Below are 21157 nucleotides of genomic sequence, written 5' to 3'. Positions count from 1 at the left end.
ACACAGCTTCCAATTTATACTACATCCAGAGGAGGGAAGCCTTCACCTGGAGGGATTCTTTATCCGGTTGAGCCATCCTGATCCTAAGGAGGTCCTGTGAGCCCAGCAGACTATCGTTTTGATGACATCCCTTCCTGAGGGAGATCGATATCTGTGGAATTTAATACACACATGCGCATTTCCTATGCGCGGTCGGTGAGTGCGCATTTTTGCCATTTCTTCCGGATTCCTCATAGCTGTGCCGACTTTAATATCATATTGATGAACTAAACGAACATTTGATAACAAATTTCAGATCAAACTTTTTAGATCAAACTTTTTAGATCGATTTCTCTGCTTGTTGATTTTAGCGCTGCACTTTATCTATTTTCTTTTACTTAAGGCGGTTGTGATCTCCTTTTAGTGCTATTAGCTGCTTACTTTATTATTATACAGGAGCGCTCACTACATTTTTTACATTTCATACCTGGAATTCAGCTTTGATAAATAGCACATTTGCTTCTACAGGTCCATACATAAGACCTAGAGGTGGACAGAATAACAGATGGATCTGCTGCCGAAGAGGGACCATCACTCCAAAATGAAGAGCCGAGGGATCTTTGTCTCTAATTCTAATGCTGGCCATATACAGCTGGAACTTTCTATTGAAATTCAGGTCACGGGTGGTACTCTTGGCACTACCTGACTTGACAAAATTAGATTTGAAAATCAAAGAATCTGCGTAAAATTCTAGGTTGAACAGTGACTGCAGCCAATCAGATATCAGGTATTGTCACAGTTGCAGGAGCAGCAGCTGTCACAATATAATAGCCGGCAAGGGAGATTCCTCACTCTTCCCTGTTTATCATGGATGGGGGAATCTATTGATGAATGAGAGAAATCTTAAAGCAGTATTAAACCCAAAAGAAAACTTACTTTTATTATATTGCAGCTTACTGACTCTTAGATGTTAGGCTGCATTGGTTTTCTTTTTTAGGCTTCTTCCATTTTCATCTGGTGATCCAGCCTGGAAGCTGTTTTTCAAAAGAATAAGCTCCCTTGAAGTTAGCGATGAGACAAAATATGTAGCACTGACAGGGGTGCTTACAATGATAAGCTTTTATTTATTTATTTAAAACCTTTATCCCAAAAGGAGAAAACTGTTCGCTGTAACTACTTATAAAGTGTGAGTTGGAGTTTGGCTTCAATTTGTTTATGTATTTAAATCTGCTAGTGCATCTAACACTCCCCTTCCCCCAGACTGACAATGCCGCTGTCCAAAAGTACCTCCTGTGCACCTTCATCCAGAGTGAGGGCACTCTAGAACAGGAGATGTGTTACTGGCCAGATCACCAGGTAAAAACAGAGGGAAGAACTCCTATAAAAGAACACATCTAATGATTGGTAAGCTGCAATATATTACATTTTTGGTTTTGGATTTAATTCCTCTTTAATGTGTATGGCTAGCCTAGGACTGTCCATACATGAGCCATTTTTTTGTTCATCTAGCGCATGGGTGTCAAACTGGTGGCCCTCCAGCTGTTTCCAAACTACAAGTCTCATGAGGCATTGCAAGAGTGACAGTTACAAGCATGACTCCCAAAGGCAGAGGCATGATGGGGCTTGTAGTTTCACAACAGGTGGAGGGCTGCCAGTTTGACAACCCTGACGGGTTGAATGAAAGAAAATGACTCAGTTCCCCTATCCACACACTCGATGTGGATGGGGAAATCCCTCCCACTGAGCATTTGCATTCTGACAGCAGAGAGACTACCCCACCATCAGAATACACTAATCAGCACCGCCGGCTGTAGCCGGGAGCGCTGATCGAGAGAGCATTTTCCAACAGGCTGGTTGTACATGATAGACTGACTTGTGTACAACCAGAGTGGCCATACATGGCATGAAATTTGTCTAGTCCCAAATTTCGATCCATGTACTGTATGGCCAGGTTTAAGCTGGGTTTATTTAGGTGCTGGGTGCAGAATATGGTCCAACACTTGTGTTTTTAGGCTCTTTTCAGTCTGTGCTGACAATGCTTTCTTGCCAAGTCAAATCATTGCAACTATTGACACAGCACAGTCCACATCTCCAACAACATTCAGGTCAAAGGCTGATGGATGGAGAAGGTAGTGTTGATGTCCATGTGTTGATGTCCATGTGTTGATGTTCATGTGTTGATGTTCATGTGTTGATGTCCATGTGTTGATGTCCATGTGTTGATGTCCATGTGTTGATGTCCATGTGTTGATGTCCATGTGTCACTAACCTTCCTAATTGTGTGTGGGTTTGTAAGATGATTAAATGTCATTACCTTATCACATGGTATGGTCTGTGCAGTCACTTGGGCTAGTTTTTTGTAGTCTTCCTCCGTGATATTACATGGCTCTTTCCTAAATACTGCATCTGTTAGCTCTTGCCATACTCCACTGCAGTCCTTCACCCTTTAGGAGGAAACAAACAGATAACTGTGTGCTTTTGTATACAGACTAAATGTGTCACAATAAGAGGCATTCCTAACAATGACTTGCTTTTAAATCTGAACCTCTAAATTAGGAAACCCCTACATATTGAGATTTTTTTTTTAGCAAATGTAGCAGAATAGATTTTGTCCAAACTTTATGACAAAATTAGATTTTTTTTAAAAATTTTTATACTAGCAAAAAGTCATCAAAAAAATAAAAATGCACAGGCGATCAAATACCAATGAAAGAAAGTTCTATTTGTGCACCTAAATTTCATTTGGGCGCAGCGTTGCATGATCGTGCAATTGTCAAAGTAACGAAACGCCGTATTGCAAAAAATGGCCTGTTCGGGAAGGGGGGGGGGTACATCCTCTGGAGCGGGGACGGACTGACCATTTGGTAACTCCGGCACTGGCCAAGGGCCCGGGGTCAGTAGGGGGCCCCATGAGATGCCCTTGGTACCTTTTTCATAGGATTTTTTGAGTTTGGGCAAGGACACAGGGGCCCCATGATCCCCTAATGCCCAGAGACCCCATGAGTTGTCAGTCCGCCCCTGCTCTGGAGGGCAAGTGGTTAAACAGCCTTCCATGTTATCCTATGTGTCCATGCACACATAGACGTTTAGCAGCTTTTAGTGGCAGGAACGTTTTGGCAGAAAAATGCTTGACGCATGTAAACACATCTAAACATACTTAAACGCCTGTTAACGCTAGGTATGCTTAGCTCCTGAGCGTTTATTCATTTCAATGGCCAGAATAAATTATGAAATGTTGAAATGAAAAAGCACCCAAGCAACTGACACCTGTAAAAGCTCCTAAACGCTTGTAAAAGTGTTAGATACTTTTACAAGTGTCAGGCGTTTTTTCTGAAAAAACGCTGCTGCCAGGAGGAAGGCTTCTAATAGAGTTTTTTCTAACGTGTACATAAGGACTTATTGTACAGAACAAAAAAAACACTCAAAAAAGCTGTTAAGAGCATTTTATATTTCAATATATTTATTAATTATTTTTAGAAACATTATACAGAAAGACAGGAGATGCAACCCACCAACATGACGAGTTGCAGAACATAAGCAATAAAACAGTAAATTCAAGTACAATATGTAGCAACATAACAAAAAAAATCGACCAATAGAGCGTAATGAGGAATACACTGGTAGCACAAACAAAGTTTGATCGATTATGAGCAAATTGCTCCATAAACAAGGTGATATGAATAATATCATTAAAATAATAGACAAAAATATAGAGAACAAAAAATGAGGAAAGAACTGAAGAAGAAAATAAACAATAAAACTCAGAAAAGAAATACAAGAGAGGGCCAGCCAAGAGTCCGTGAAATAGCAGAAATGTACTGAATCCATGGATCCCAAGCGCTCTCAAATGTAGAAGTATTGTTGTTAACCTCCCTGGCAGTATGATTATTTCAGATTTTTGGTGCTGAAAGGAATAACTCACTGAAATCTGTCTGAACAAGAGTCTAGTAAACATTCCGGATATGATAAAACTTGAAACACAAAATCATAAATTATAATTTAATAAATAATCATAAAAATAATAATATAATAATAATAAATTTAATTCAATAATATAATCAAACCAAAAACAATGAAATTTGAAATATAGCACCAAGTTCGCACATCACTGAGCAAAGTTGCAAAATCGTTTTCAGTGTCTGATGACGAATTTCCCCACAAATCACTATCACTTAATTCTGCAAGTGGTTCTGATTTACTATCGCTGTTCTGTAGCTGGTCTAAAACCGATTTTGACCTAAAGAGATGCTTTTTGGACACCATGGACTTTTCCCAGTTTCCAGGCAGAAAGAACAGTCAAAATGCAGGCAGGGCACAGGACAAAGCAGTAGGGACAAAATGTATGTGAAATGGTTTGAAACAGCAATGTTTCACTATGTAATAATCATTTTAAAAAAATTAAATTTTTTAAAAATTTCAAATTTGCCGCCGGTTCCGGCGCTCGTACGTCCCGACGTCACAGGGACCAGAACACGGAAGCCGGATGCCGGCATCGGCCGGAGGAGATGGCCGAGGACGCTGCAGGGAACACATTGCGGGAGCGAAGGACAAGGTAAGCGCTGCAGGGAATCCCTGAGCAACGCCACATGGTAAGCCCGAGTGTAGCTTAGGGTTACCGCTTTTGGTACTGAAATTTTACCCCGAGCTACACTCGGGAATACCGCCAGGGAGGTTAAGTATCCCAGTAAGTTTATTGTTAATCATAATCCAATTACGTTTCTGCTTGACTGATTCCAGCGAAATTGTTGACTGTTTCCAGCGTTTGGCTATCGTAATTCTCGCCGCCAACAGGATATAAAGAATCAGTATAAACGATTTCTTAGGAATATCAGTGGGCAATAAATGAAATAGAGCTATTTCAGGGGATCGACGAATATTAACCCCCCGTTACCGAATAAAGGAAATTAAATAAACGGATCCAAAACCTAGTCACCACAGGGCATCTCCACCATATGTGGAGCATAGTACCCTCTTGTCCACAATGTCGAAAACAGCTGCGTGACACAGAAGGGTACATTTTAGCAAGACGTGTAGGGACCAGATACTGTTGAGAGCATTTTAGTAGCATTTAGGAGCATTCAGCATTTTGTTTCTGCCAGGAAAATGCTCTTAAAAACTCTACAAAAACAATTTTATTCTGTTCCTAGAAAAATGCTTCTAGCATAAAATAGTGTGCATGGACACATAGGATAACACTATTAGCTTCTAGGAGCAGAAAAAAATGCTCATATTATCTTCTAAGACAGCGGTTCTCAACCTGGGGGTCGCGACCCCTTTGGGGGTCGAACGACCATTTCACAGGGGTCGCCTAAGACCATCGGAAAACACATATTTCCGATGGTCTTAGGAACCGAAACACCGCTCCTGTCTCAGGCGATGTGTGGGCGGGATGATACGCTGCCCCTGTCACCTCGCCACACCTCCGGGATCACTCAACAGCTCCGCCTCCTCGCCGCTGATTGGCCACCGGAACTGTAGCTCAGGAAAGGCACACAGGCGGCCAATCACCGGCGAGGAGGTGGAGCTTGGAGAGGAGGAGCCGAGCGGCAGCGCGCGGAGATCAAAGAAGATCGAGGGAGCTGCAGGAGCGAGTGAAGAGAGAGGCCAGAGAAGGAAGACAGCTGACAGGTAAGTACAAATTTTGCTGCTGCAGCCAGGTATGCAGGCTGTAGATGGGAGAGGGAGAGAGCAAGCCCAGGCTGGAGCAGGAGTCAGCAAGGTAAGTATCATTGGTGTCAGTGGGAGGGATAGTGCCCCATCATTTGTGTCACTAATACCAACGATGGGGCACTATTCCTCCCCCCACTGACACCAACGATGGGGCACTATTCCTCCCCCCACTGACACCAACGATGGGGCACTATTCCTCCCCCCACTGACACCAACGATGGGGCACTATTCCTCCCCCCACTGACACCAACGATGGCGCACTATTCCTCCCCCCACTGACACCAAGAATGGGGCACTATTCCTCCCCCCACCGACACCAACGATGGGACACTATTTCCCCCCCCCCCACTGACACCAATGATGGGTCACTATTCCCCCCCCTGACCCCAATGATGGGGCACTATTCCCCCCTCCACCACACTGACATCAATGATGGGGCACTATTCCTCCCACTGACACCAATGATGGGGCAGTATTCTCCCCACTGACACCAATGATGGGACACTATTCCTCCCACTGATACCAATGATGGGGCACTATTCCTCCCACTGACACCAATGATGGGGCACTATTACTCCCACTGACACCAATGATGGGGCACTATTCCTCCCACTGACACCAATGATGGGGTACTATTCCTCCCACTGACACCAATGATGGGGCACTATTCCTCCCACTGACACCAATGATGGGGCACTATTCCTCCCACTGACACCAATGATGGGCACTATTCCTCCCACTGACACCAATGATGGGGCACTATTCCTCCCACTGACACCAATGATGGGGCACTATTCCTCCCACTGACACCAATGCAATGATGGGGCACTATTCCTCCCACTGACACCAATGATGAGGCACTATTCCTCCCAATGACACCCACAATGGGGCACTATTCCTCCCAATGACACCCACAATGGGGCACTATTCCTCCCAATGACACCCACAATGGGGCACTATTCCTCCCAATGACACCCACAATGGGGCACTATTCCTCCCACTGACACCCACAATGGGGCACTATTCCTCCCACTGACACCCACAATGGGGCACTATTCCTCCCACTGACACCCACAATGGGGCACTATTCCTCCCACTGACACCCACAATGGGGCACTATTCCTCCCACTGACACCCACGATGGGGCACTATTCCTCCCACTGACGCCAATGATGGGGCACTATTCCTCCCACTGACGCCAATGATGGGGCACTATTCCTCCCACTGATGCCAATGATGGGGCACTATTCCTCCCACTGATGCCAATGATGGGGCACTATTCCTCCCACTGATACCAATGATGGGGCACTATTCCTCCCACTGACACCAATGATGGGACACTATTCCTCCCACTGACACCAATGATGGAGCACTATTCCTCCCACTGATACCAATGATGGGGCACTATTCCTCCCACTGACACCAATGATGGGACACTATTCCTCCCACTGACACCAATGATGGGACACTATTCCTCCCACTGTCACCAATGATGGGGCACTATTCCTCCCACTGATACCAACGATGGGACACTATTCATCCCACTGACATCAGTGATGGGGCACTAGTCCTCCCACTGCAAAATTACAGTTATGAAGTAGCAACGAAAATAATTTTATGGTTGGGGGTCACCACAACATGAGGAACTGTATTAAGGGGTCACGACATTAGAAAGGTTGAGAACCACTGTTCTAAGAGCTTACAAAAAATGCTAGTGTACACAGAGCCTGAATTTGTTTCCAGTAAGTGTCCTGCATCATCCAGGTGCAGTATTATAGACATAATAGTTAAACAACAAAGACTAACAGATAGTAATGATGTTCTTTATTCAGGCTTCATGCAACACAATTCAGGCAGATACACAAAGAAAGGCATAGACATGTTCTGCAAATGCTAAGCACAACAAAGCACTTTGAAATTCAAGAATCTGCTAACACACACCATCACTGATCTTTAAAATATACCAAAATACCATTAAGTATGAGGATGGGTGCGGTACGGTATATCGCATGTGATACGCACAGGAACCGCACCACATTTCTGTGCAAATTTCTGTGCGATTTGTGTGCGGTGCGATAGAAGCTATACATTTTGTATGGCTCCAATCGCACCACATCCACACCAAAATAGCGCAGGACCCTTTTTTTGGCACGCACTAGAATCGGACCGCATGGGTATTCACACCTATGCGATCCAATTCTGCACATCGCACCACGTTTTGCACACCGATTTCAGGGTGTTGTTAACACACACACCCGCAGCAGTTCGCATGAACGGGGTGCGATTGTAATGCGGTGCAGAATTTGCACAGAAAACGCTGCAAATTTTGCACCGCATCATTGTGAACCCAGGCTGAAGATTTGACAGGTTAATAGTATGGTACTGTATGAAAAAATAATGTCAAATGTTTTTCTTCTGCGATCTAAGGCCACATACCAAGGTCGCCATGTCCATTCTGGTCACATATGACGGTAGCTGCCCAAAACCTGACATCCTTATCATATCTGTCCATCATTTTCACACATCAAACTCACTGTCTCGCGTGTCAGAGCCGCACACCTACATAATAGTTACAATTACTTTTGAGCACCACTGACCTAGTGTAATCGTCCATTTACAGTGTATTCGGGGCCATTCACATTAGTTTCTGCCTGTAAAGGAATTTACATTCTATTCCAGGATAATTTGCTGACCCTTTCAAACAAATACAATTTCCAGTCCTGCAAAAGGATTGCGTAACAGACAAACTTTGGGGGCAGCGTGTACATATGGATGTCTTCTACATTGTCCCAGGAACCCCCACACTGCAGAACACTCTGCAATGACTTAAGGCGACATTAAAAGCTTCACTCATTTTTTTTTTCACTATAATAACAAACATGCTATACGTACCTGCTCTGTGCAATGGTATTGCACAGAGCAGCCTGGATCCTCCTCTTCTAGGATCCCCCACCAGTGCTCCAGGCTCCTGCTTGGCAGGTGCCCCCATGGAAAGCTGTTTTCCATGGGGGCACCTTGTGTGGGCTCACACTAAAATCATTATTATTGGACACAAACACAACAAGACTTACAAAACTCCTGCTAGATCAAAACAACAAAACTGTACGGAGTTCATTTATAAAGCTCTGTGTGGTTGCTGGTGCATGTACAGTGTGAATCCTCTCCCTCTTGCCAGATTTCAGCTGCTGCAGAGAGCCATACAGGGGATGGGTTCCAGTAATTGCCTGCCCCGCCACGCCCTCCCTGCCCACATCTGATCCCCCCCCTCGCCTGGACCCCATACTAGCCCCAGCGGTACTCCCTTTTCAATGGCCCTGTGTGACTTGCAGGAGGGAAGTAGTTGTGTGTAAAGAAACAAACAGAGGGCGCACAGGCCTAGTGCATTACCTTCTAAAAATGAGATTTATTGAATAAAAAGTAGTATACTCATAAAAGGATAAAATCCAGACACATCACAAAAAAGACAGCATGGTCCAATCTCCCTAGATGGTGGCTGTTGGGAGACTGTAGGTCTCTAAATGGCTGACGCGTTTCGAGGCAGAACCTCTTCCTCAGAGTCTACACAGCCTGTGTCCTCTCTTAAATGAGCTGTTAATGTGGGACCAAAGTAGTTGACTGCCTTGCACTGATCTGCTTGCCTTTCCTTTCCTTTCTATGGGTCCTTAGCGTTTGGATAAAATGTGGAAGGGTTAGAGCCCCTGTCAGGTTTTATTGCTGTCCATGTCGCTGCTGGAGAGATTCACTCCTTTTGTTTGTCCTTGTGGCCATTTTTTCCAGAAAAAAACAGAACAGAACAGGAGGTAGAGATACATATTTCAGCTGGAATACCTGTTATGGTGACAGCTGTCTAAGAGGAGATTTGGATGTATTTATTTATTCTTCCCGCTGTGTCTCTAAGGGCCGGTTCACACTATGCCCTGATATGAATCACATAGGAATGTGCTGTGCCTTCCTGTGCAATTCATATGCGGGTCTATGTGCTGCGATTTGAATGGGGTGAAACTAATAGTGCATGCACTACTTTTTTTAAATGCACAGCAACCACATCACATGGCTCTTTGTACCCTGCGGCTTGGTGCAGGCTGGTACAGACAAACACAATGCTTTTGCGACCTGTGTTTGGGGTGTCGTTAACTTTATCTGGCCCCTGCAGCAGATCGCAAGGGCATTGCAATCAGAATGCGGTGCAGGAAGCTTCATGGGAACGAGGCTCTTCCACACCACATTCCAGTGTGAACGAGCAGTAAGACAGGATGTAAAAAGAAATCTCTCCAACAGGACACAGACAGGACAGGGCAGGAGTCTTCTCCATGCCTACTCTATCCAAATTGCAAAAAAGCGACAGACATTGTATCAGTAGTTTATACTGAAGCAAACGAGGTGGGCCATCAACTTTTCTGATCCATGTTACATTTTTCAGTAAATTCGTACTTTTATTACCAGTTTTTATAAGACTATGAGACAACCTATATGGTAGAAAAATATATTTGAAATATATTTTAAACATATTCTTCCCAAATATATTGCCATACTACACTTTTGGCCATATACAATATATTTCAATAAATCTCTCTCTCTCTCTTTCTCTCTATATATATATGTATGTGTATATATGGGTATGTGTATATATATATATGTGTATATATATATATATATATATAGAGAGAGAGAGAGAGAGAGAGATTTTTTTAAATATATTTTGAAAGTACATTTTTGTTTTTTATTTTAAAAATACATTTCAAATATACCACGTCTTTAAAAATACAAATCTGCATTTTTGGAATGCATTTATAAATATATGTAAAAAATATATGTTAAATTACTTTTTTATATGTTAAAAAAAATTTGAAGAATATATTTAAAAATATATATTTTTCATATATTTTGTAATAAAAACGCATTTCAACATGATATAGATATATATATATATATATATATATACATATATATATATATATATATATTGAAATACATTGAATATGGCCAAAATTGTAATATTTTAAGTATATGGCAATATATTTGGGAAGAATATTTTTTAAATATATTTCAAATATATTTTTCTTCCATGTGGGAAAAAAGGTGCACTTGTATCAAAGTCACATGTGGGACATAAATACTATACATCCTGCACAAAGCAGTCAGTGGTGGGAATCCAATCCAGGGCCCAAAGCTACAGAGCTTTCTAACCACCCATATGAAAGCCTGAGCCTCTCTTTAACTTGAACATAGAGTGGATGGACAAAAAAATGGAAACACTACATGATTTGCAGGTGTGAAAGTGATTATTATTAGTATACAGGATTTATATAGCGCCAACAGTTTGCGCAGCGCTTTACAAAACGAAGGTAGACATTACAGTTACTGTACAATTTGGTACAGGAGGAAACAGAGGGCCCTGCTCATTAGAGCTTACAATCTAGGAGGAAGGGATGACATGTTTCACGTTAAAAGTGGAAGTGATGTAACATTCTTTTGCTTCCATTAGACCCCTAGCTAACAGGTGGGCAGCCTAACTTTCGTCATTTACTGCATGTGCTACTACTAGTACAGAGTCATGTCAAAGCTGAAAAAGTGACTGCAGAGCTCAATCTCAGTCTTCGTGGGACTGGGATTGAACTCTGCAGTAACTCTTGCAGCAGTTGCTTTCTTATTCCGGGTCACAATCCTGCACAATGTCCTTCTGTCTCTTTCGGTCAGTTGACCATGTCCACCGTGCTTATGCTTATCAGACAACATTTTCCCGGAAACTGTATATGCCGTCATAACCTTTGATCCTGTACCTCGCGACACAGCAAACTAAATTGGCAACTTCAGTCACAGAGGCACCAGTGGGCACTGACAATTTGCCCTCTTTGAAGATGTCATCACTTTCACACTTATAAATCAAGTAGTGTTTCCATTTTTTTTGTCTAACCCCTGTAATTACCCTTCTTGTGCCTTCAGGAGTTAAAGCAGAGTTCCAGCTGAAAAAAAAAAATAAAATAAAAGTCAGTAGCTACAAAAACTGTAGCTTCTGACTTTTAAAATACAGTCACTTACCTGTCCCTCGGTCCAGTGGTGTCCGCACCACCGCTGGTTTCACCGGCCATCTTCTCTCCCTGGTGCGGCATCTTTAGTGTGGGCACCCGGCTGTGACAGCTTGCAGGTTCACAGCCGAGTGCCCACTGCGCATGCGCGAGAAGCGCTGCATTTTGTGAATGGCCCCGTAGTTTTCTGTAAATGCATAAAAAGTGTTAGCTGGAGTTTGGCATTAAAGTGTTAGTGTATCTATATCTACTAGTACATCTCCCTCCCCACAGACTGACAATGCTGTTGTCCAAAGGTGACCTTTGTGCTCCTTAATCCAGAGTGGGGGCTCTCTAATACAGGAAGTGTGTTAAAACAAAGAGGGGGAAAAGCCTTAAAAAAGAAAACTAATGCAGCCACTACATCTGATGATTGGTAAGCTGCAATATATTACATTTTTGGTTTGGGGTTTATTGACGCTTTTACAGTATTTCTGTGGCAATGGACAGTTGCTAGATCCTCACACTCTCCCATCAAATGCATCCATTTGCACATATTCATCTTTACCTGGTGAATTTTCCATTGAAATCAGTGGAGATGCTTCAAAAAGCATGTCAACGTCGTGTTTAAAGTATATGAAAACCCTCACCTTGTAAAACAACCCATTCGGTTAAAAATAATAATGAAATGAAAAAAGAATAACAAACACCTTTTTTTCCCATTTTTAAAAGTGATTACATACCCTCAGCTCTCAGCAACATAAGGAGCTCAGAGAGCTGCAGGAGGAGAAGCAGCAGTACACTGATCTTCCCAGTGAATGGCTGAGCGAGAGGGGGGGTCCTGTCAGGACTAGTCTGATCATTGGAGGAGAGCAGGCTGATTTCCAGCATAGCTAGAAAACTGACCATGTTTTGCTCTCCTGCTTAGTGTGGTCAGTTTTAAATAGGAAAACAAAGAGACTGGCAGGAACAGTAGGGATTTCACACAAAGGAAGCAATACAAAGAGAACAGGATACTTTTTCTTATGAACATATGGTACAGCAGGCACATATCAGGAGTATAAAAAAGTTGGGTTCCCCTACTCTATTGCATTTCCATTTATATCAATGGAAATCTGCATCAGTCTAAAAAGATACACATGAATGGTTAATATGGCCTTTGATAGCCAGAACAAGCAATTCTTGCAGTACCAATCTGTACAAACCCAAGATTTATGCTGAAATCTCTAAACTTTCTTAGTTGGGAAATAGGGACACCAAAATGTTTACGAAAAGGTCACACCCACGTTTATAAGTTAACCACTTGCCACCCAGCCATAGTAGATTTACTGTGACCGAGCGGAAGCTGCAGGCTCAGCAATGTAAATAAACTTTGCACGTTTGCTGACCTGCTGATCGGCTGTGTCCAATAACAGAAAAGACAGCCACATCTCATGCTAAAAGCAACACACATTACACTTGTTAGGCACACAGTTAACCCTTTGATTGCTCCTTGATATTAACTCCTTCCCATCCAGTGTCATTAGTACAGTGAGAGTGTACAGTATTAACACTGATCAGTGTATTAGTGTCACTATTGATGTCAGTTAGTGCCAGATAGGCCACCACACTATCACAGTCCCACTATAAGTCACGGATCACTGCCATTACCAGTATAGTGTCTCAGCTGCACAAGTTCTAGTATACTGTATATACCATAGTAGGCATAAACGTTTGCACAAACCAGTTAACCACTTGCCCTCCTGAGGATTTACCCCCCTTTCTGACCAGGCCATTTTTTGCAATATGGAGCTGCTTTACTTTAACTGATCATTGCGTGGTCATGCAATGCTGCACCCAAATAAAATTTAAGTCCTTTTTTTTCACAAATGGAGCTTTCTTTTGGGGGTGTTTTATCGCCTGTGCGGTTTTTATTTTTTGTGTTATAAACAAAAAAATACCAGCTATTTTGAAAAAAAACAATATTTTTGACTTTTTGCTATTAAACATGTCCAGTAAAAAAAAATTTAAAAATCAAATTCCGTCATAAATGTATTCTGCTACATGTCTTTGCTAAAAAAAATGGCAAGACGTGTAAATGAATTAGTTTACGTGAAAGTTATAGCGTTTACAAATGGCGATATATACTGGAATTTTTTTTCTACTAGTAATGACAGCAATCATTGACTTATAGCAGGACTGCAGCACTGCGGCACGCATTCTGACACTGGGGGGGGGGACTGACTGTCACTGACATCCCCAGTGACACCAATACAGTGATCAGTGCTAATAAAAAGCACTGACACAGTACTAATGACACTGGGTAGGAAGGGATTAACATCTGGGGCGATCCAAGGGTTAACTCTGCTGTTTTACTATGTGTGCTGTGTGTCTGTGATTTACACTGTAATTCACACTACAATGCAGTGTGCAGGAGCTGACAGGGGAGGGATCTGCATTGTTTACTTAGAGGTCTCTCCCCTGTTACTGATACTCAGAGATCTACTGGCTGGGACCCAGTAATCAAAAGCCAAGGCCGCCAACTACCTGGACATGCAAAATCACATATATATATATACGTGATTTCGCACAGCCGTGCTGCCCTGTAGCAGTATTTCTGCTATAGAGCGGCGCGGAAGCAGTAAATATACACTTTTTGGGATTTATTTTTAACAGAGACATGTAGCAGAATACATTTTGGTCTAAATTTATGAAGAAAATAGATTTTTTATTGGATATGTTTTATGACAGAAAGTAGAAAATATTGTTTTTTTTTCCAGACGTTCGGTCTTTTTTCATTTATATAATAACAAAATTAAATCCCAGTGGTGATCAAATACCACCAAAAGAAAGCTCTATTTGTGTGAAAAAAATATAAACATTTCATTTGGGTAGCTTGTTGCATGACCGAACAATTGCCAGTTAAAGTATCACAAAAAATAGCAAAAAATGCCCTGGTAAAACCTTCCGGAGGTCAAGTGGCTATTTGTTTCAGATTAGATAGAAAATGGACCATAAAACCCCATACACACAGGTGGTATCAGCTTGTTCAACGGGAACCAGCCAACATTCGGCCCATGTGTACAGCAGACAGCCTGACAGAAGGCAGATATTTGTCCTGCATCTGTCGAAGGGGCAAAACAGAAAAAGGTCTGCCAATCGGCTTCCGATCGGTGCGTTCAGCCAATGGCTGACTGGTATGCTCTAGGGGGGGGGGCTGTCAACCTATCAGAACACAATAGCACAGCAGGGGAGATCTCTGTACTGACATTGCTTGTCTTCTTACAGCGATGTGTCAGTGTGTACAGGGCTTAAGAATTTAATTTGTAGCTTTAAATGCGTTTACAGGTAGCAATACCAGCTCCCATCAGAAAAAGAAGACACATTGAACACACTGACATTTTTTAAAATAGTTACGCTGCTTGTAAAATGTATGTTTTTAAAATGAGATAATGAAATTAAACATTTGACCAGTTAGTTTTGGCAATGGCAATACCTTTGCTCAACCCTAATGTTTGAAAAGGTACAAATCATTTACAGGATTGATTCAGAAATCTGAATCTGTAAATAAAGACGTTCTGTACTGCGAAATACATTAAAATACATTTAAATACATTAAATATACAAAGTAGTTCTGTACAGTGCGTTTGGAGAACTCTTCTGACCACTGGAAATTGACAGCAGGAAAACGCAGGTTTAAAAACGTCAGTTTTGCCACGTTTGCATACCACGTTTATGCATTTAGCCGCGTTTGCTTTCAGAATCTTTTTTAAAGATAAGCACAGGAGAACCTCCCAAATGCCCAGAATGCACTGGAAAATGGTAAATTATTAACTATTTCAGATATTTTGAGAGAAATGGAGAGAGTAGAAGCAGAGAGAGCAGTATTTGTTGAGATTAGCTGTCTTTTTGTTTTTGTGGTGTTTGGATGTGTTCCAGCTCATTTCTGTGCAGAAATTATTGCCGCAGTGTCTAACATATTTTCTTTCATGCAAAACCTCAAAGTATGGTGTACCAGGTCCATTTGAGTACCGGAAAAACGCTTTGCATGCATTTTTCATGGTGAAATAAGACTCTGGACAGCATCTGGAAATGGAAGAGTTAAAAAAACATTTCCAAACGCAAACGCTTATAAACGGAGTTAGCCACGTTTAGACGTGTTTACAAGCGTTTGGCGTTTGAAACGCTGATAAAATCTACTCCTGAAGGCAAGTTTGGTGCGTTCAAAAAAAGACTGTAAACTCAACTGCCTGTAAACGACATAGTGTACATGGACACATAGGAAAACATTAGGGAGAGTTCAGGGGCTACTGAAAACAAACTCATAAAAGCTCCTGAACGTGCGTTTATCAGCTGCAGTGTACATGGAGCTTTATAGAGCCTACACCTACCTGCACAGCGCCAGCAACTAATCCTATCCGGCACCTCAAACCTCAACCATCCTGGTATAGGGCACCCGTGTGCTCTCTTCTAGCTCACACCATCCTGGTATAGGGAACCCGTGTGCTCTCTTATAGCTCACACCATCCTGGTATAGGGCACCCGTGTGCTCTCTTCTGCCTCACACCATCCTGGTATAGGGAACCCGTGTGCGCTCTTCTAGCTCACACCATCCTGGTATAGGGCACCCGTGTGCTCTCTTCTGCCTCACACCATCCTGGTATAGGGAACCCGTGTGCGCTCTTCTAGCTCACACCATCCTGGTATAGGGCACCCGTGTGCTCTCTTCTAGCTCACACCATCCTGGTATAGGGCACCCGTGTGCTCTCTTCTAGCTCACACCATCCTGGTATAGGGAACCCGTGTGCTCTCTTCTAGCTCACACCATCCTGGTATAGGGCACCCGTGTGCTCTCTTCTAGCTTACACCATCCTGGTATAGGGCACCCGTGTGCTCTCTTCTAGCTCACACCATCCTGGTATAGGGAACCCGTGTGCTCTCTTCTAGCTCACACCATCCTGGTATAGGGCACCCGTGTGCTCACTTCTAGCTCACACCATCCTGGTATAGGGCACCCGTGGGCTCTCTTCTAGCTCACACCATCCTGGTATAGGGCACCCGTGTGCTCTCTTCTAGCTCACACCATCCTGTTATAGGGCACTCGTGTGCTCTCTTCTAGCTCACACCATCCTGGTATAGGGCACCCGTGTGCTCTCTTCTAGCTCACACCATCCTGGTATAGGGCACCCGTGTGCTCTCTTCTAGCTCACACCATCCTGGTATAGGGCACCCGTGTGCTCTCTTCTAGCTCACACCATCCTGGTATAGGGAACCCGTGTGCTCTCTTCTAGCTCACACCATCCTGGTATAGGGCACCCGTGTGCTCTCTTCTAGCTCACACCATCCTGGTATAGGGCACCCCTGTGCTCACTTCTAGCTCACACCATCCTGGTATAGGGCACCCGTGTGCTCTCTTCTAGCTCACACCATCCTGGTATAGGGCACCCGTGTGCTCTCTTCTAGCTCACACCATCCTGGTATAGGGCACCCCTGTGCTCACTTCTAGCTCACACCATCCTGGTATAGGGCACCCGTGTGCTCTCTTCTAGCTCACACCATCCTGGTATAGTATCTGCAGTGCGAACAACTAGGTAGGTATTTACATGCTTCTTTCACAGCTAAATCATTCTAGACACTTTACTTTTCTTGGAAGGGTTGCTATCAAAAATCCACTTGAATTCTTCATTTGGGTTGTATAAGCCATTGGTTACTTTAATCTCCCAGTAAAACCTTTCTGGTGTTACATAACTAAAATCAACTTAATAAAACACTTAAAGTGTTACTAAACCCACAGCAGCAAAATCAGTCTGTATATGCAGTAAAGCATGCTTGTTATACTCACTGTGGAACCTAAGGGGTTAATCCTCTGCATTGTGTAAAAAGGCCATTTGATCCTGACTTCTCTGCTCCTCCTCTTGTTCAAATGTTCACAACTTATCTCCTGATAAGACAGACTGAACCGTAGCCATGCTGCACATGCTCAGTTTTTTGTTTTTTTTTTGGATAGTGCATGTGATCAGCATAGGGCCAATCAGCACTGTCCAGACAGCGGTCAGGGGTTTTGCCTCCTCCTAGAGCAGAAAGAAAACTCCTCCTACAAGCTTTAACCAGTGCTCGGCTGTACACTGATAAAAGTCACAAGACTGCTCTAACTGCTGATGAGGAAAGGTATTTAGCAGTTTATATTTACTAAAATATTTGCATTTTCATGTTCTGTGTACTGAGGGAGACCAGATATAGTGAATGCAGGGTCCTGGGTTATAGTAACACTTTACAGGTGGTCATAGATGGATCGAAATTCAGAAAGCGCAGCAGGACCAGTCAACTTTCTATACACATGTGGCCACTTCTGCTCAATAGAATTCAATCTAAATATTGACTTCTGTCAGATAGACTTGGTGGATTTTTTTTGTCGATCTGCAGCTGCAGCCAGTGATCAGTGTATTCTGACAGCAGAGAGTCCATGCTGGCAGATTTACTAAAACTGGTGCACACAAATTCTGCAGCAGCTGTGTATAGTAACCAATCAGCTTCCAGGTTTTTATTGTCAAAACTTATTTGAACAAGCTGAAGTTAGAAACTGATTGGTTACAATCCTCACCTGCTCCAGATTCTGTGTGCACCAGTTTTAGTAAATCCTGGGAATAATTCCTCTATCTGCCACTAATGTGTGGATGGTGGAATCCACTGGCTGAACAAAAAAAAATGATTTGTCTATGACCAGCCTAAACTCCCATTCAATCCTGAGTGATCTGAAGTGTGTTTCCTGAAGTGCTTCAACACACAACACAAGATTTCTATGTTATCCTATTGTACCCATTCACATCTGAGCAATGTGCTGTCACTCAATGCTCAAAAAAAATTAAGCAATTAAAAAAAAAAAACACATAATGCTCATTTTTGTTTGCGCGATTTTGTGCCTACCAATTGCTCCTCCTCCTAGTAACTAGCTAACCATTGGCTGAAACAAAAACACTCAAGCCTGAAAATGCCAAATAAAACAAATAAAAAATGTTCCAAGAGCACATGCTCAAGTGTATGAATAGAGGAGAGATCTCAGCGCACAAATGGTTAATGTCCAGTGTTATATGTCCATAAGTCCCAATAAAGTCTATGGTAACCGTTTCAGATAGCAGCCATCCCAGAGTAAGCCAGCTCTCTATACAAAAAGAAAAAGGAGAGGCGCCCTCTGAGTGCAGTATGCAGGGAATATTTAACCACTTGCCGCCCAGCCTATGGTCAAATGACAGCCAGGCGAACACTTTGTCCCTCCAGTAGGGCGTCATATGACGTCCTTCCCGGATCGCGTTCTGCGTGCGCTGTGGCGAGATCTGTCTCCGGCCATGTACCTCGGACACGGTCAATGACAGATCTGTGTACCAGCCCTGTTGCCAGTACCATGTGACCTGCTGTGATCAATCACAGCAGGTCACATGACAATTGTATACAATGGATGGCTTCCTTTCATGCCATCCATTGTATATAAGTGTGTCTTGCTGTGAATGGTCACAGCGATCACATGCACAGGCTGGGCCAATCACAGCCTATCTGTGTCATGTGATTAGCCATGGCAAATCACAGCTAATTAGAACAAAAAAAACCTGAATGACTCAATTTCATTCAGTTAAATGCTTGCTTATAGCAAAGGAATTCTTTGCTATAGGCAATCAAATTGTGTAAAAAAAGAACAAAATACTGATCACTTCCCCAAAGTAGTACAATGTTACTATGGTAACATTATACTACTTTGGTCATAGTACAATATGAAAAAAAAATCTTAAAAAAAGAGAAAAAGTTTAATAAAAAATAAAAATAAATAAAAAATTTTTTATTTTTTTTTCATACTGTCACCAGTCATTGTCCCTGATCACCGCTTACCAGTTATATGCTGATGCTGTACTGCACTGGTTACAGTATGTTAAAAAAAAATTGGGAAAATAATTTTTTTAATTTTTTGCGAAAAATTATGACAAAAAATTACAACTTCAAAAAACTCACCGTGCCTGTTATGAAATACGTCGGACTGTCTACTTTGCAAAAAGGGGTCATTTTGGGGATACCTGTACTGTTTTGACATTTTTGAGCCTCAAGAAATTAGACTGGCCGTCAGTACTTCAGGATTGATCAATTTTCAGATATATCCCACAGTTTTTGAACTCTATAACTTTCCTACAGACTAAATAATAAATACTGATTTGGGTTATTTTCACCAAAGACATGTAGCAGAATACATGTTGGCCTAAATTTATGAAGAACAGTTATTTATTTGCAAACTTTTATAACAGAAACAAAGAAAAACATGGTTTTTTTTTTCAAGATTTTCGGTCTTTTTTTGTTAATTTAGCAAAGAATAAAATGCCCAGTGGTGATTAAATACCACCAAAAGAAAGCTCTAGTTGTGTGAACAAAATTATAAAATTTTAGTTTGGGTACAGTGTTGCATGACCGCGCAATTGTCATTCAAAGTGTGAGAGTGCTGAAACCTGAAAGTTGGCCTGGGCAGGAAGGGGGTAAAAGTGCCCGGTATTGAAGTGGTTAATAGACCACAATCGTAAAACTCACAATGTGAAGAAGTTTAGAAAGCCCATCAGTAAACCGTTACTGTGTCCTGCAGGGGTCCATCTCATGGGGTGCTGGCCGCTTAGGATGCCCGAGACCCTGTCACCCTCCTAAGCGGCCAGCACCCCACCAGATGGACCCATGCAGGACACATTCTTCACATTGTGAGTATTACGATTGTGGTCTATTAAATATTCCCTGCATACTGGACTCGGAGGGTGACTCTCTTCTTCTTTTTCTTCATGCTCAAGTGTGAATCCATTGCAAAGGACAATGGATAATTCAACTTGTTGTCTTTCACCTAAAAAAATGTGTATTTTGGTGCTCTGACCCTCTAACAAAAAAAACCATACACATTAGTATTAATAATAATATTACCATTACAGTGACGCATAAGGAAATCACTTGAACTCACCCAGTGGCTGGATACAGGGACATGTAGTGGTAGCACCGTCCTATAATAATGTTTCTCAGATTCGGTGTGGGTTCCTGGCCCAGTGTACCTTTTTTTTGGTGCTTTCAAATTACGTTGTGCCTCAGCAGCACCAAAACCGGATGCAAGAATTATACCTGCCAGAGCAAGTATACTCTTTCTCCATAGGAGCCTGCTCATCCTCCCTCCTGTATTCATAGTACGGCTGCTAATTAGGACTGCAGCTTTCGAATGTGCTACCCACGCCTGTATGAACAGTCAGACAAGTCAGTGAGCGGCTGCTGCTGAATTTATATTCTATTTGGCCCTCCCTCCCACTCTTGTTTACAGCGTATACAGACAGGTCTTTTGTGAAAATTTGAAAGGGCAAACTCTCTCAGCATGTCAAGAAGTTTCTAAAAGAAAAAAAAAGTGAAACATCCCACAAACTTTATTTCCCCTATGCTCACTGCTTGAACCTTTCATCTCACAGACTACAGCAATATTGACATTTTAGTTGTGGATCTGTTGGTTCCAGCAATACCCATATGGA

The 21157-nt window shown here is 42.5% G+C and overlaps 1 protein-coding gene across 1 annotated transcript in view; it reads right to left on the bottom strand.

Annotated features, from left to right (window-relative positions):
- LOC149462103 (ADP-ribosyl cyclase/cyclic ADP-ribose hydrolase 1-like) overlaps window positions 1-20876 on the bottom strand; it is a 63224-nt gene extending 42348 nt beyond the window's left edge. Inside the window, 3 exon segments of the mRNA XM_089677441.1 lie at window positions 2294-2423; window positions 20608-20675; window positions 20677-20876. Coding sequence (XP_089533567.1) covers window positions 2294-2423; window positions 20608-20675; window positions 20677-20823 — 345 coding nt within the window. The 5' untranslated portion in view covers window positions 20824-20876.
- Window positions 20877-21157: the final 281 nt, after the last annotated feature.

Source organism: Staurois parvus, unplaced genomic scaffold, assembly GCF_062004578.1.
Source record: "Staurois parvus isolate SC_StPar_1 unplaced genomic scaffold, SC_StPar_1.0 ptg000186l, whole genome shotgun sequence".
Lineage (NCBI taxonomy): Eukaryota > Metazoa > Chordata > Amphibia > Anura > Ranidae > Staurois > Staurois parvus.
The sequence above is the reverse complement of the archived record's forward strand: the minus strand, read 5'-3'. Positions and strand labels throughout refer to the sequence as shown.